The sequence below is a fragment of the Osmerus mordax genome, chromosome 19, assembly GCF_038355195.1.
Source record: "Osmerus mordax isolate fOsmMor3 chromosome 19, fOsmMor3.pri, whole genome shotgun sequence".
Taxonomy (NCBI): Eukaryota; Metazoa; Chordata; class Actinopteri; order Osmeriformes; family Osmeridae; genus Osmerus; species Osmerus mordax.
In genome coordinates, this window is record NC_090068.1 from 2,929,012 (window position 1) to 2,942,160 (window position 13,149).

General features: G+C 42.7%; 1 protein-coding gene across 1 annotated transcript; it reads left to right on the forward strand.

Moving 5' to 3' along the window:
- The first annotated feature begins 563 nt into the window (after positions 1–563).
- On the forward strand, positions 564–5,007 carry LOC136963510 (uncharacterized). Its single transcript, XM_067257662.1, is given in 8 exon segments — positions 564–572; positions 980–1,108; positions 2,264–2,457; positions 2,545–2,692; positions 3,072–3,262; positions 4,604–4,642; positions 4,730–4,867; positions 4,869–5,007. Coding segments are annotated over 8 exon segments (987 nt in total).
- Positions 5,008–13,149: the final 8,142 nt, after the last annotated feature.

The window sequence follows — 13,149 nt, forward strand, 5'->3', positions numbered from 1 at the left end:
CCGCCCTCTTAAGCCTCCGCGCATGCGGACACCGGGCCCTGCTGGTTGGCGCGTGGGGACAGGGCTCTGTTGTGGGGGGTGGTCCTCTCCTGGGGACGTGCATGTCGCCACTGCTCCCAGATGGCTCCTCCTCCTCCTCGCCCTCACTGTTTCCTGAGAGGCCCTCGTCCCCCAGCAGATCGATGCCTCCACCAATGCCTTCAGAGGCCCTTTTTTGCCCTTTGTTCCCCCAAATAGGTCATCACGGTGCTGGCCGACCTCGTCCAATAATACGGCCATCTCCTCTGGGGTAAACGAGGGTGACCACTTGCTACGTTTGCAGGCTGTTTTTTCCATTCTCACATGTGTGTGCCTAGCCACAGGGGGGTATATATGCGTTAATGGGCTTGATTATTACTTGAATACACCTGTTAGCTGTGATCCCACATACACACGCACGCGCGTAGCCTAACTGCACCTGTGTGTGGGGACCACAGGGTGTTGTGTGTGATTTATGCGTTGATAAAGTGGTGGGTGATCGATTTGATTTAGTTTCAACACCACGGCGGTGGACAGCTCCCACTATGAGCTTCGTAAGAAGCTTCTTTGGCGAGATCTTAAGAAGGCAGTTAAGAACGCGTCTGGGAAACACCCCTATCTTAGCGCTCCTTCTTAGCCGACCCCTTCTTAAGAGCCTTCTTAAGTCCTTAAGAACGATCGAATCTGGGAAACCCGGCCATTGGCTGTTAAAGTCTTTGCAGTGTTGATAACACACAGCCTAAGCAGTCCTTCAGAATGCTCTATATTACATGTACATGCATACTGTATGTATTAGTGACTGTAGTGGTGCTTATGGGACGTCGCTCTGGGACGGGGTGTATGAGGTTGGGAGGGAAAAATCACAGTATACTCACTACAAAAAACTAAACTACACCACTGTACTAGACCTAGGCTATTTGATGGTAGACAAACAATTGTGTGCCTGTGTATGTTTTAACAGACTGGATCAACATATGGTCGTAAAATGATGACATGCTACCTGTCCTCAGTAGGGGTACGTGCAGGGGAATGCCGGGTTGGGAGCGTTCTGAGAGCAGCCCATACCCCTTACCATGAAGAACGGCGTCAAGTATGTCTTAAATAGGCTAGTCCTGAATTTTATATTTTTATAATAGACAGGGTTTTGCCCAATAGGGTCTGACTGCAGACCTCCTTTGTGGAGCTCAGGCAATCTGGGTGTCATCTTATCTGTCAGGATGTAAATGTCGAGGTTTTTATGGCAAGCCCTTTTACCATTTATTCTTTAAAACTTACTAGTTGCTATTTAAATACGACTAGTACTTACTTATTAGTTACTATTAACTATTCCATTAACTACTAATACGTATTCCCGTTTTACTAGTAACAATTGATTAGATACTAGCACGTTTTAGTTACTAGTAGGCTAACTATTCCATTAGTTACTAGTAACTAATTGCACATTTTTGACATTGCAATCTATGGGGCTCTGTAGAGATCACCTTTTCATTAGTTACTAGTAACTATTCGAATAGTTATAGAATAGAAAAAAATTGAAATTATTGAGTAGTAACTAAAAAGAATTACTAGTAACTAATGGAATAGTCACTAGTAACAAAAAATTAAGTACTAGTATGTAATCAATTGTTACTAGTAACAAGGGGATAGTTACTAGTAGCTATAAATAAGTACTAGTAGTTTTTAAATAGCGACTAGTAAGTTTTGAGGAACAAATGTTTAAATTGCTTTCTATAAAGGTTTAAGATAACAGATTGGGATGATACACCTCCTGTGCATTTCATTAGCCAACGCAAAGTAATATCATTAAACCGTCATATAGCGTTAGTTAACATTAAAGTTCGGCAGTTAAAATACCTTGCACAACATAGTATTTTAAATCATATCCTATATCAACATATTCTGAATCACAGTCAACCAGTCGTGAAATCTATGGAATTAGTCTTTGTGTTTTGTGGCCTTTTAACCGTGCACATCCAGATAATATATTTCAATTAATTCTGTGCATTATTGTGTCAACTGAAATATTTGACATGAACTGTTTATGTATTACGGTGGTTACCTTTAGTTTACAGAGTTGTGGGTGATTCTGATGTAATTTCCATCCTGACAGATGGGATGAGTCCCACAGAGGTCTGCTGGCAGACCCTCCTGGCCATGTAGCCTATACCATGCCAACATATATACCTAATAATACCTAGCCTATATCTAATGCTGACTAATATATTTATATTTCTTGCTTGCATAGGGTTCCCGTAACTTTAACCCAATCCCATATAATGCTGAGTATATGGGACACAAGATGCACATGGACCAAAATGAAAAATTAGTCATGTTTGGAGTGACTCAGGTGATTGCTGTAAATGGATACAGCAAGAAAATTGTTGCAAATGCAACTATGCCTGCTAGAAACAATCTTGCCATCTATGAAGAGGTGTACAGGTCAGTGTTGTATGTTATGTTTGATCGAACATATTTTATCAATTGTAATAATATTAATAATTGAGCTTGTCATATGTGTTTATGTAGACCTGCAGTAACACATTATGGAATGTGGGATCAACTTCGTGTGGATCATGGCAAAGAGTTTTACCTGTGCCTCTACATGCAAGAGAGGCTGTCAGAATATAGACACAACCAGCAAAGACAGCCATACCTCCAAACACAGTCAACAAGGGTAATGTCAACCATCTGCATCACCATTGGTGAAAAGTAACTGAGTATATTAAGCCAAGTAATGCACTTAAGTACAAGTCTGAGGAACTTGTACTTTACTTGAGCATATCCATGTCCTGCTACTTTATACTCCACTACATAATGAGTTATCTAATAATTTCAAATATATCCTGGGCCAATTGTCAAGAGTGGTTACAATCAGTACATTAGATAATACTTATTCTAGGATTTTGAATACAGAACTTTTTCTTATGATGTTTTCAACATTGTGTGGTCTTGGGGATTTTACACAACAAGGTTATTCTATTCACTAGTTCCCAACTGTTAATAACATAGAAACACATTGTTAACAGACCTCTATCATCTCCTTTAAAAAGGAGAATCACACAGTAGAAAGGATGTGGCCAGAAATTAACGACAGAGTGAATTATCCACTAAAGGAGGCCCTCATCCAGCTACAAGATCAGGAAGCAATAGATATAGAGGACAGTCTGACAAGGTTCTGCACATCTAATCTGACCTGCCAAATGTGCCAGATTGGCATAAACAGCAAATATTTACTCCTCGACAGGTCTGCAAATGCCTTTGTAAACCGAGATTTGTTAATGTACTGGTATTTGGTTGTTTTAGGCTTTTTTTTGGCTTTTTAGGCTACTTTGTTGCCGAGCAGATGCAACGTTGTTAAGGTCAATGGCTACATCTCCAAGGCAACCTCTTGTTGCTAGGTCCGTAAAACGTTTATTTACCTCTGCGAACTTTCAGAAGGTATATAAGTAAGGGATAATGCCCGACGAGGTGTCCAATATCACCTTATAATGGACGATGTGGAGGCGTGAACCGTCCTCCGCTGCAATTTTTTTTCCAAACATAAATTAATGTTTTCATGCGTTTTGCAAAAGTTACTCTAACGTTTTTTAATGTTAGCCAACTCTGATATTTCTAGTCCGCTCAACTCATAGAACCAACACCGGCTTTCCTTTGGATGAGCTATTAGCCCGAAAGCTAACGTTATGCTAGCAAGATTAAAAGGCAATAACATTGTGTACGGTTGACAAACAGTAAATATAATTATACAGTATGTTTGACAAGAAGATTTGCTAGCTAACCAGCCATGTCATTTTCCCAAAATCAATATCAAGATTTTCACGAACAAGGTATCGGTCATATACTAGTAGCCTACTAGGCTACTGTAAGTCACTCTGGATAAGAGTGTCTGCTAAATGACTAAATGTAGGCTACAGTACGGCCGCAGCCTGTGGAGCGAGTTGAATAGAAAATGGATGTGAAATGACCGCATCAAAGTTGACATATTCTCCAAACATTAATTATAATTTTACAGTATGTTTAACAACAAGACTAACCAGCTATCGAGCCATGTCATTGTCCCCAAATAAAAATCAAGATTTTTAAGAAGACAATAATCGGCCATGTGTCGAGTTGCGGCCGCAGCCCGTCTGAAGTAGATTGACTATCAAGGTGAATAGCGAATGGGATGTGAGATGAGCGGTTACGTGACACTGACATTCAGAAAAGGAACCTATTTTTCAAATAGGTTAAAATAAATATTAAAGTCACTCGTTGTAAATACAAGTTAGCTTGTTAAAGTCTTTCAAAATTGTAAATGGAGGCTTTGACTCCGTCCCTGTTGTTATGGTTACTTATTTCAGATACGTTGTACTGGCTCATATACTATTTAGCCAGCGGAATAATTTAGAACGATGAAAAGACAGTTTTGCTGCAATTACGTAGTAGGTGTCCGTTATCACCCGATAATGTACACCCCTGCAGCCAATCAGAATCGAGTATTCACCCAGACCATGGTATAAACGTATTTATTAACTTTTGAGAACGTCTTCTAGACCAATAGGAACAGCGTATTGGTCCAATTATTACACTAGTATATAAGAAACAGATTTGTGCAATCATGGAATGCTCACAGGATTCCAGGTATGTCACATTTCCCTTACAAGTTACTCAGTTTAAGTGTTTTATCATTGAACATCAATAAATATTTCATTTCTTATGTTGTTAAAGAGAGAGGGATACCAAATCAACTAGCAGGGACTGGAACACCAAGAAAAATCACAACCGATCTCCTACCAGATGCCACAGGTGCAGCTGACATGTATGACAGGGACATGGGATCCTCCCTCACCAGAGTATCTTCATTCGGAAGTCAAAGTGAGAGCAGAGCAGCACTTCGCACATTATTACCCCGACCTTTCAGTTGTTTTTGACAGTGCTGTCAATTACAACTATGCTCGCTTCAAAGAGGCCTTGATCTACCTCATTGATGTAACAAAGATTTGTTCCTAATTTCATGTGTACTGGATTGTGAGAAGCCTTGTAACGGATTGCTGGACATCTGTGTCTGTGGACACCATTATGAAGTTACTACTACAACAGTAGAGGGTGTAAGTATACCCTGATAGTATTTACCATACAAGTTTTACGTTATATCTTTATGTCACTATAAAAATGTCAGCTGCCTATTTTGTTACCATTAATAAATCATTTTACTGTCATTGTATCCATATTAGACATTATTCACAGGGTCGTTTTATGGAGAAAAAAAATAATATTTATTTTGTACAGAAAGAATAATCAGAGACACATACATTTTGTAAACAAAGTAAATCCAGCTTTGCAAATCTCCACAGAAGAGCCTGTCACAACATCTTGCCACATTTAGGCCTACTAACTCTTATAAAATCACTGTGAGGTGGGAACAATGATGTAACATAAAACATTGTTACATTTTCTAGCTCTTTAAACTCCATAGCTAAGAACATCGATGCAACATAAAAACATCAATCCTCAATATCAAAAGTATTTATAACATGATATAACACTGAAAAGTAAGGATTGATGGCAGAAAAGCAGCATTTACTCTTCGCGTGCCAGCTCTCTCATGACATTTACTACACCAGAAAGGACAGTGACTGTGAATGTTGATAGAAAAATCATCTGCTCTGCACTTCAAACACATTGAGGAATTCTGAAGCCACACAGTAGTGCAGGATCTGCGTCCGACCAAACTTCCACAGCATGCTGCAAATACTGGATCTTCCATGATTCCTGCCAGTGTAAGAAATAAATATTAGAGGTCTGAAAACACAATAGAAGATATACTAGATGAAGAATGAAAAATATTTTCCAATTGAATGTCAGACAGCATTTCAAAAAGCATCCTTTATGTAACTGAGTCTATGTATGGCATAAGTTCAGTGAGAATTCTCGCCGAGGATGGCCGACGTGGTGGATCACCTCTTCTGATAAGTATCACCCTATTTGTATTCTAATCCACCTAGAACATTCATAGCTAGCATGTGTTTCTTCAGCATTCCCGTTCATTACACTACCCGTAGACGTAGATATATCACAAAGTATATACGGTCAACTTCTAACCTTCGCTACCTATCCAGATCTTCTCCACCTGCCCTCTCTCTTTCTATAGGGCTCTGGAACTGCCAGTCCGCTGTGAACAAGGCAGACTTCATCCCAGCGTTTGCATCTCATGCTTCTCTTCATGCCCTTGCGCTGACAGAGACATGGATCCGCCCTGAGAACACTGCAACTCCAGCTGCTCTCTCCGTCAACCACTCCTTCACTCACTCACCCCGCTCAACCGGGCGGGGTGGTGGGACAGGGTTGCTTCTTTCCCCACATATTAAATACACATCCACACCACTCCCTGTTACTGCCAAATCATTTGAACACCATTATGCGATGCTAACTGATCCTATCAAAGCATGCTTAATTGTTCTTTATCGCCCACCAGGCCCGCTAGCCGACTTTGTGGAGGAGCTGGACATGCTCCTCAGCGTCCTCCCGGATGATGGAACCCCCCTGATAGTCCTTGGGGACATCCACCTCCAAGGAACTCAGGCCGTCGACTTCTTGTCTCTCCTGACCTCCTTCGACCTGACGCTGCTGAGCACACCGGCGACCCACAAGGCAGGCAAACAGCTAGACCTCATCCTGACACGTAACTGTATCACTGACTTAACCTCTGTAACCCCACTGCATATTTCTGATCACTACTTTATCCAATTCTCTATCTCTCTCCCTCCAACTCCTTCTACCTCCCCTCCCCTTGTAACTTTCCGGCGCAACCTCCGCTCCCTATCCCCCTCCCATTTCTCCTCTATTGTAACATCCTCCCTCCCCCCCATTGACGAGTTCTCGTCCCACCCCACTAACACTGCCACCGACACCTTGTTAACCACTTTAACTGCATCACTTGACTCTCTCTGTCCCCTGTCAACCAGGCCTGCACGATCTTCTCCCTCCTGCCCGTGGCTTACGGATGTTATTCGTGAAGAACGGTCCACCCTTCGGGCAGCCGAGAGGAGATGGCGCAAGTCCAAAGGCGGTCTGGACCTTGATAAGTATCACTCCCTCCTCAAATCCTTCTCTTCTCACATAACTGGTGCTAAAACCCTCTACTTTCTGAACAAAATTAACTCTGCTTCAAACCCCCACAAACTTTTCTCTACCTTCTCCACCCTTCTTAACCCACCTCCCCCACCCCCTCCCTCCACCCTGACAGCAGACGACTTCTCCTCCTTCTTTGAGAAAAAAGTCGCCGACATTAGCAGTCGGTTCCCTAAACCCACCTTTCCTACCCTCTCACCCTCCATGACTGCCCCAACTAAATGTCTAAACTCTTTTTCTCCCCTGTCTGAGGCAGAGATCTCTGACCTCATTCTCTCTCATCGCCCCACCTCCTGTCCCCTTGATCCTATACCCTCCCCTCTCTTTCAAACCATCTCCCCCTCCATCATAACTTTTCTTCTCCATGTCCTAAACTCCTCTCTCACCTCTGGCACCTTCCCCTCTGCCTTCAAACAGGCTAGAGTTACCCCTCTACTCAAAAAACCCTCCCTTAACCCTGCCGTTCTCCAGAACTACAGACCGGTATCTCTGTTACCCTTCCTTTCAAAAACAATTGAACGTGCTGTATCTAACCAACTGTCTAACTTTCTCTCTCAGAACAACCTGCTTGACCCCAACCAATCGGGCTTCAAGACTGGCCACTCCACAGAGACTGCCCTCCTTTCAGTCACCACTGCCCTCCAGTCTGCCAGAGCGGCTTCCAGGTCATCCGTTATCATTCTGCTGGACCTTTCTGCAGCGTTTGATACGGTTAACCACCAGATCCTGCTCGCCAGACTTTCTGAGATGGGCATCACTGGCACTGCACTCCAGTGGATCTCATCCTACCTGTCGGGAAGATCCTACCAGGTTTCCTGGGGAGGCAAACTGTCGGGCCCTCGCCAGCTCTCCACTGGTGTCCCACAGGGCTCCGTCCTTGGACCCCTCCTCTTCTCTCTGTACACCACCTCACTTGGACCAATCATCACCTCCCATGGCTTCTCCTACCACTGCTACGCTGACGACACGCAGCTGTACCTGTCGTTCCCCCCGACCGATCCGGGGATCTCAGCTAGGATTGAGGCCTGCCTCACAGACATCTCCGCCTGGATGACCGAGCACCACCTCCAGCTGAACCTCGCCAAAACAGAACTTCTCATCATCCCGGCTAAACCCTCCATCTCCCACGATCTCTCAATCACCCTGGGATCTGCGACGGTGACCCCTTCATCAAGAAGATCAGGAGATACCTGTCTGAGCACTCCACCCAGCTGCTAGTCCAAGCACTCGTCCTCTCCAAGTTGGACTATTGCAACTCTCTGCTCGCTGGTCTCCCAGCATGTGCAACCCGCCCTCTTCAGAGGATTCAGAACGCGGCGGCCCGCCTGGTCTACAATCTACCCAGACGCTCCCATGTTACCCCGCTCCTCATCTCTCTCCACTGGCTACCTATCATGGCCCGTATCAGATTCAAGACCCTGGTATTGACCTTCCGAGCAGTGAACGGGACTGCACCCGTCTACATCAAGTCTCTCCTGCAGCCTTACACCCCCACCCGCCACCTACGATCTTCTTCAGACAACCGCCTGGTGGTCCCACCGCTCAAGACCGCCCGGTCCCAACACAAGCTCTTCTCCTGTCTGGCCCCCCAGTGGTGGAATCAACTCCCCACCTCCATCAGAGACACTGACTGTCTCTCCACCTTCAAGAAAAGGCTCAAGACGCACTTGTTCCGGGAGTACAACGGTACTTAGGAACGGTTCGCTTGACCCGATGTTAGTTTCCTCAAGGATCACAATGACTCTTGCTTAGAGACTTGTTGCTCTTGTGGTTAGTGGTAACTGATTTAAATTTTTGGTTCTCGCTGTGATATATTGTTTTATTACTGTTGCTTGCTTTTTTTCCACAGGTACACTTGCACTTATAGCTGTTCATGTTGTTTGGTTGTGACTTGTTTAACTACATGCTGTTATGGTTCTTCCCTTTGGCACTTACTTTGGTTGTTCACAATGTGTGCTTCATGTTTTGGCTACTCGCGATGTTTTTTGGCTATCTTGTTGTTATGATCAGTGACCTATGCACTTTGTAAAGCTCTCTCTTGGAAGTCGCTTTGGATAAAAGCGTCTGCTAAATGAATACATGTAAATGTAAATGAATTAACAAATTCCTTTCTCTGTCTACAGATGCTCCAAGCACACCCCGTACCACTTAACATCATGGATGTAAATTCCTGAAGTATGCTTAAGGAATGGCTCTGTTTTTACGGATTGGTTTTCTTAATCTCCATTGGCTATACAAAGAACACCAGGAGCAGGACACTTAAGCTTTTAAATGACCACTACATCATAAATTCAACCAAACAACAACAATATGTTTGTCAGGGTGAATACATGTCTTCCTAAGGACAAGACTTACCTCTGCAAACCAGACAAGTGAATGTATCCCTAACATTCCTGGACTCTTCTTCGGTCAGTACCAATGTTGTGTTCCTCTTTCGATGGACCAGGTCAAAGAGTCCCTGAATGGCAGTTGTCACCTCAGACAAACCCTGAGCAGCCAGGACAAGCTCCTCGATCTTCTCCAACACACTGTCCAGTCCACCCTCATCATCTCTGCGTCTGTGAAAGAGAAACGCCACATGTATATATTAAATAATTAGAAACTGTTAATGTATGCAAATGATGTGACATGCCATTACATTCAGATTGATTATGGACACAGAAACGATTGCTTTTGTGCCAATCAAATATTGCACAGTCCCCCCAGGATTTAGCGGGTCTTTTTTGTGATAGTTGCGGGCTAAAATTCCTGATTTCGCGGGAGCTTTTCCAAAAAGTTGCGATGAAAGTTGCAGTGTTTTTTAGGTGTTTGTTGCGATGAAATTGCGGGAGCAAGTGAAAGTTGCTATGAAAAGTTTCGATTTCCCTCTTTGTCATTTTAATTGAGTTATTGGTTGAAAATTAAGTAATTAACAAACATTCATCAAAGAATAAAACCATTGAGAAATGGTCCCCTAAGTAACCTTACCAACATGCCAATTTTCATCATATCCCGTTTTTAATCCTTATCCAACCAGGATTTACATTCGCATGCATTGAAGGGAAGAATCTCCCTTAACAAAAAAGATTGAAATCTCTATCTGTCTGCAATACCGCTCTCGGCCTCTAGGCAACTCGGTGCTCTCACGCTTGCCAGGCATAGACAGTAGAAGAAAGCACACGCAGCAATTGACTGGTTGGGCAACCCTGGATACAGGATTGTTAACGGTGTGTTTTTCGCCTGGAAGTCTCTAGAAATCTGGCACCTTATTGAACAAAATTAAAAAGAGTGAGAGTTCACAGACACCAGAATGAACGCGTTCACAGTATCGTTCATCAGGCAGTAATACAGTACGTTCAGTTCACGTTCACCAAAATTATCAACGAGTTCATGAAGTTTCGTTCAATGAATTCGTTCAGGCGCAACACTTGATTTAACCCCTACTGGAGAGAGTTGTGGGAGACAACGATGATTGGTAGAAGTTGCGGGAAAATTGTGGTGATTGGTTAAAATTGCAATGTTGCACTGAATTTGCGGGGAATCGTTGAATACGCATGAATTGGTGCGATCGCAACATCGCAAATTCATGGAGGGTCTGATTGCATAAAGTGTCCATTGACTGAAGATGTCCGATTGTAGCAGATATAGTTGTATCAAAGAAAAGACTCAGATAAACATGGCAGTGTTTCTGGACAGACTGACGGAGAAATGTGCCATTATTTTAGGTGCTTTCATGTAGTCTCTTTGAATATGTTGTATCAGACCAGCTCTGCTCTTTAATTCAGGCCATGCTTAGCCTTTTACAGTGCCTGATGTCAGGAGGAAAAACTGAGGGGGTGTAACAGAAGCCACTGGTAGTCCAACTTACGAGATTCTTCTTCTGCCTCTTTTGTTGCACAGCTTGGAAATCAACCTCTGGTACAGACATGATTTTTCGCGAGTTCTGCTTCCAATAAAAGGTTCCTAATTGAGTACCAAATATACAGTATGTATCAATAAGAGCTCACTCTTGAAGACGGACATGTGAATGCATATTCATTTAGGTTTTATCTGAAATGGCAAAGGTTTGACATTGTTTATGGCTCCAGTTTAAAATGTGAGACTTTATAAATGTTGACGTGACAAATAATAGCCCAATATATTTGCCACTTAGCTGTGAAGCAACTTAAAAGTTCATGCTATTGTCACAGTACATTTTGAAGACACAGGGTTACCTGCACTATAATTTGAGATGGTAAATAAAATTGTTCAAATGAAGCACCTCTTGTTCCTTCTGAGTCCAATATTTCCACTCCATTGTGGTCTGTCAGGGTGAGTTGTTCATTGCTTCCTAAGGCATCTTTTACTTTGGCAATCATCGATGTGACACTGGCCTCCTGCTCAGTAAATCTTACAACCACCATTCTGCTGTCCACAAGCTTTCCACTCTGTACCTCTCCCAGACTGACAGTCCTGGAACTCAGAACTAAATTTAGGTTCATTCAAAATTTTGAACATACAAGAGAACATTTATATTCAGAATCAGAATCAGAATGGGATTTATTCGCCATGAAAGTTTGCACAGACAAGGAATTTGCTTTGGCAGGAAGGTGCATACAATAAACATATAGGGACCTAAAATGTAAATATGTGGACTATCTATACTAAGGGTACATAAACTAGCAGTACTAAGTGGAATTAGAATTAAATTTAAATAAAAAATTAATTTAATTAAATATTTATATTCTATTGACAAGGGCATGGAAATTGAAAACAAATGTGCCTTACCTTGTAAAGTATTTCAGGGATTGAGCCCTGAGTGGCACTGAGGGGCTTGCTGAGCTAGCCGACCTGGAGAAGCAAAACTGGCAGCTCGTGGAAGGAGTAGGTAGTGGCCCCGCAGCAATGTTAAAACCTGCATCCAGCACAGCCCCAGCCCTGTGTACTTCGTAATGGGCCTTGTCCCTGAGGTCGAATTAACTGACGTGGCCCTCTGCTCCAGGGAAAACTGCCACATTGGTATCGTCAGTGAGGTACAGGCTCTGGCTGGTTACCTAAAAAGAAGTAAGATTTAGGCAAAATCCTGGTAATGGCATTCAATAACCGTATCCACTATAGTTAGGTGCATAAATCCAGCACTACTATCGGTTGCTAGGTTATTAAGTTCACATAACGTAAACTAAAATTAATGTAATTCGATACAACAGTCCTGCAAAAAAAGCATGTACAGTTATTATAATGCAAAAGTTATAATGTCATAAAGTTATACATTTTTGTTGAAACTGTTTTAGAGAGGCATTCCATCAACTGTATGATCATTTTAGAGGATGGAGTTTGTGGTGCTATTGAACTGTATTGCCTTAAGTTACAGAATACAGAAAGTTACAGGTGATACAGAAACACCTAACTTGGTGGGGGAGTCAGGTGGCTGAGCGGTGAGGGAATTGGGCTAGTAATCTGAAGGTTGCCAGTTCGATTCCCGGTCATGCCAACTGACGTGCCTTGGGCAAGGCACTTCAGTGTAAGTCGCGCTGGATAAGAGCGTCTGCTAAATGTAAATGTAAATGTAAACTTAACTTATGTCATTGAGCCTATCCTAATTGACACGATTACGGGTTGGAAAAATAACAGAAACGCCTCTGTACAACTCAATACTTCAACATCACCACTAACTAACACCTATGCGGCTGCCAACTAAGTTAGCTGTCACAGTTACAGTAGGCCTACTTACAGTTACAGTTCACCCAATGTCACACATTCAAAACATAATGCTAGCAAACTAGCATTCATTAACTTTAGTTAGCTAGCTAACGTTACGTATCTTTGGGAGATACTGTGTGAGAACAATAATCAAGCTGCCCTGAGCTGTTGAAAGATATTTTGTCTTCGACTCCTTTTTCTACTACCTTCTACGGACGTTTTGATTTCCCCAAAAAATGCAACAAACGTCAGTTTTCATATTTGGTTCATACATAAAAACAAAATATTGATTTGTTATTTCGGTTTTGGTTTGCCAGATTAAATGGAATAATTGAATGATCGGATACACGGACCGTACACGGA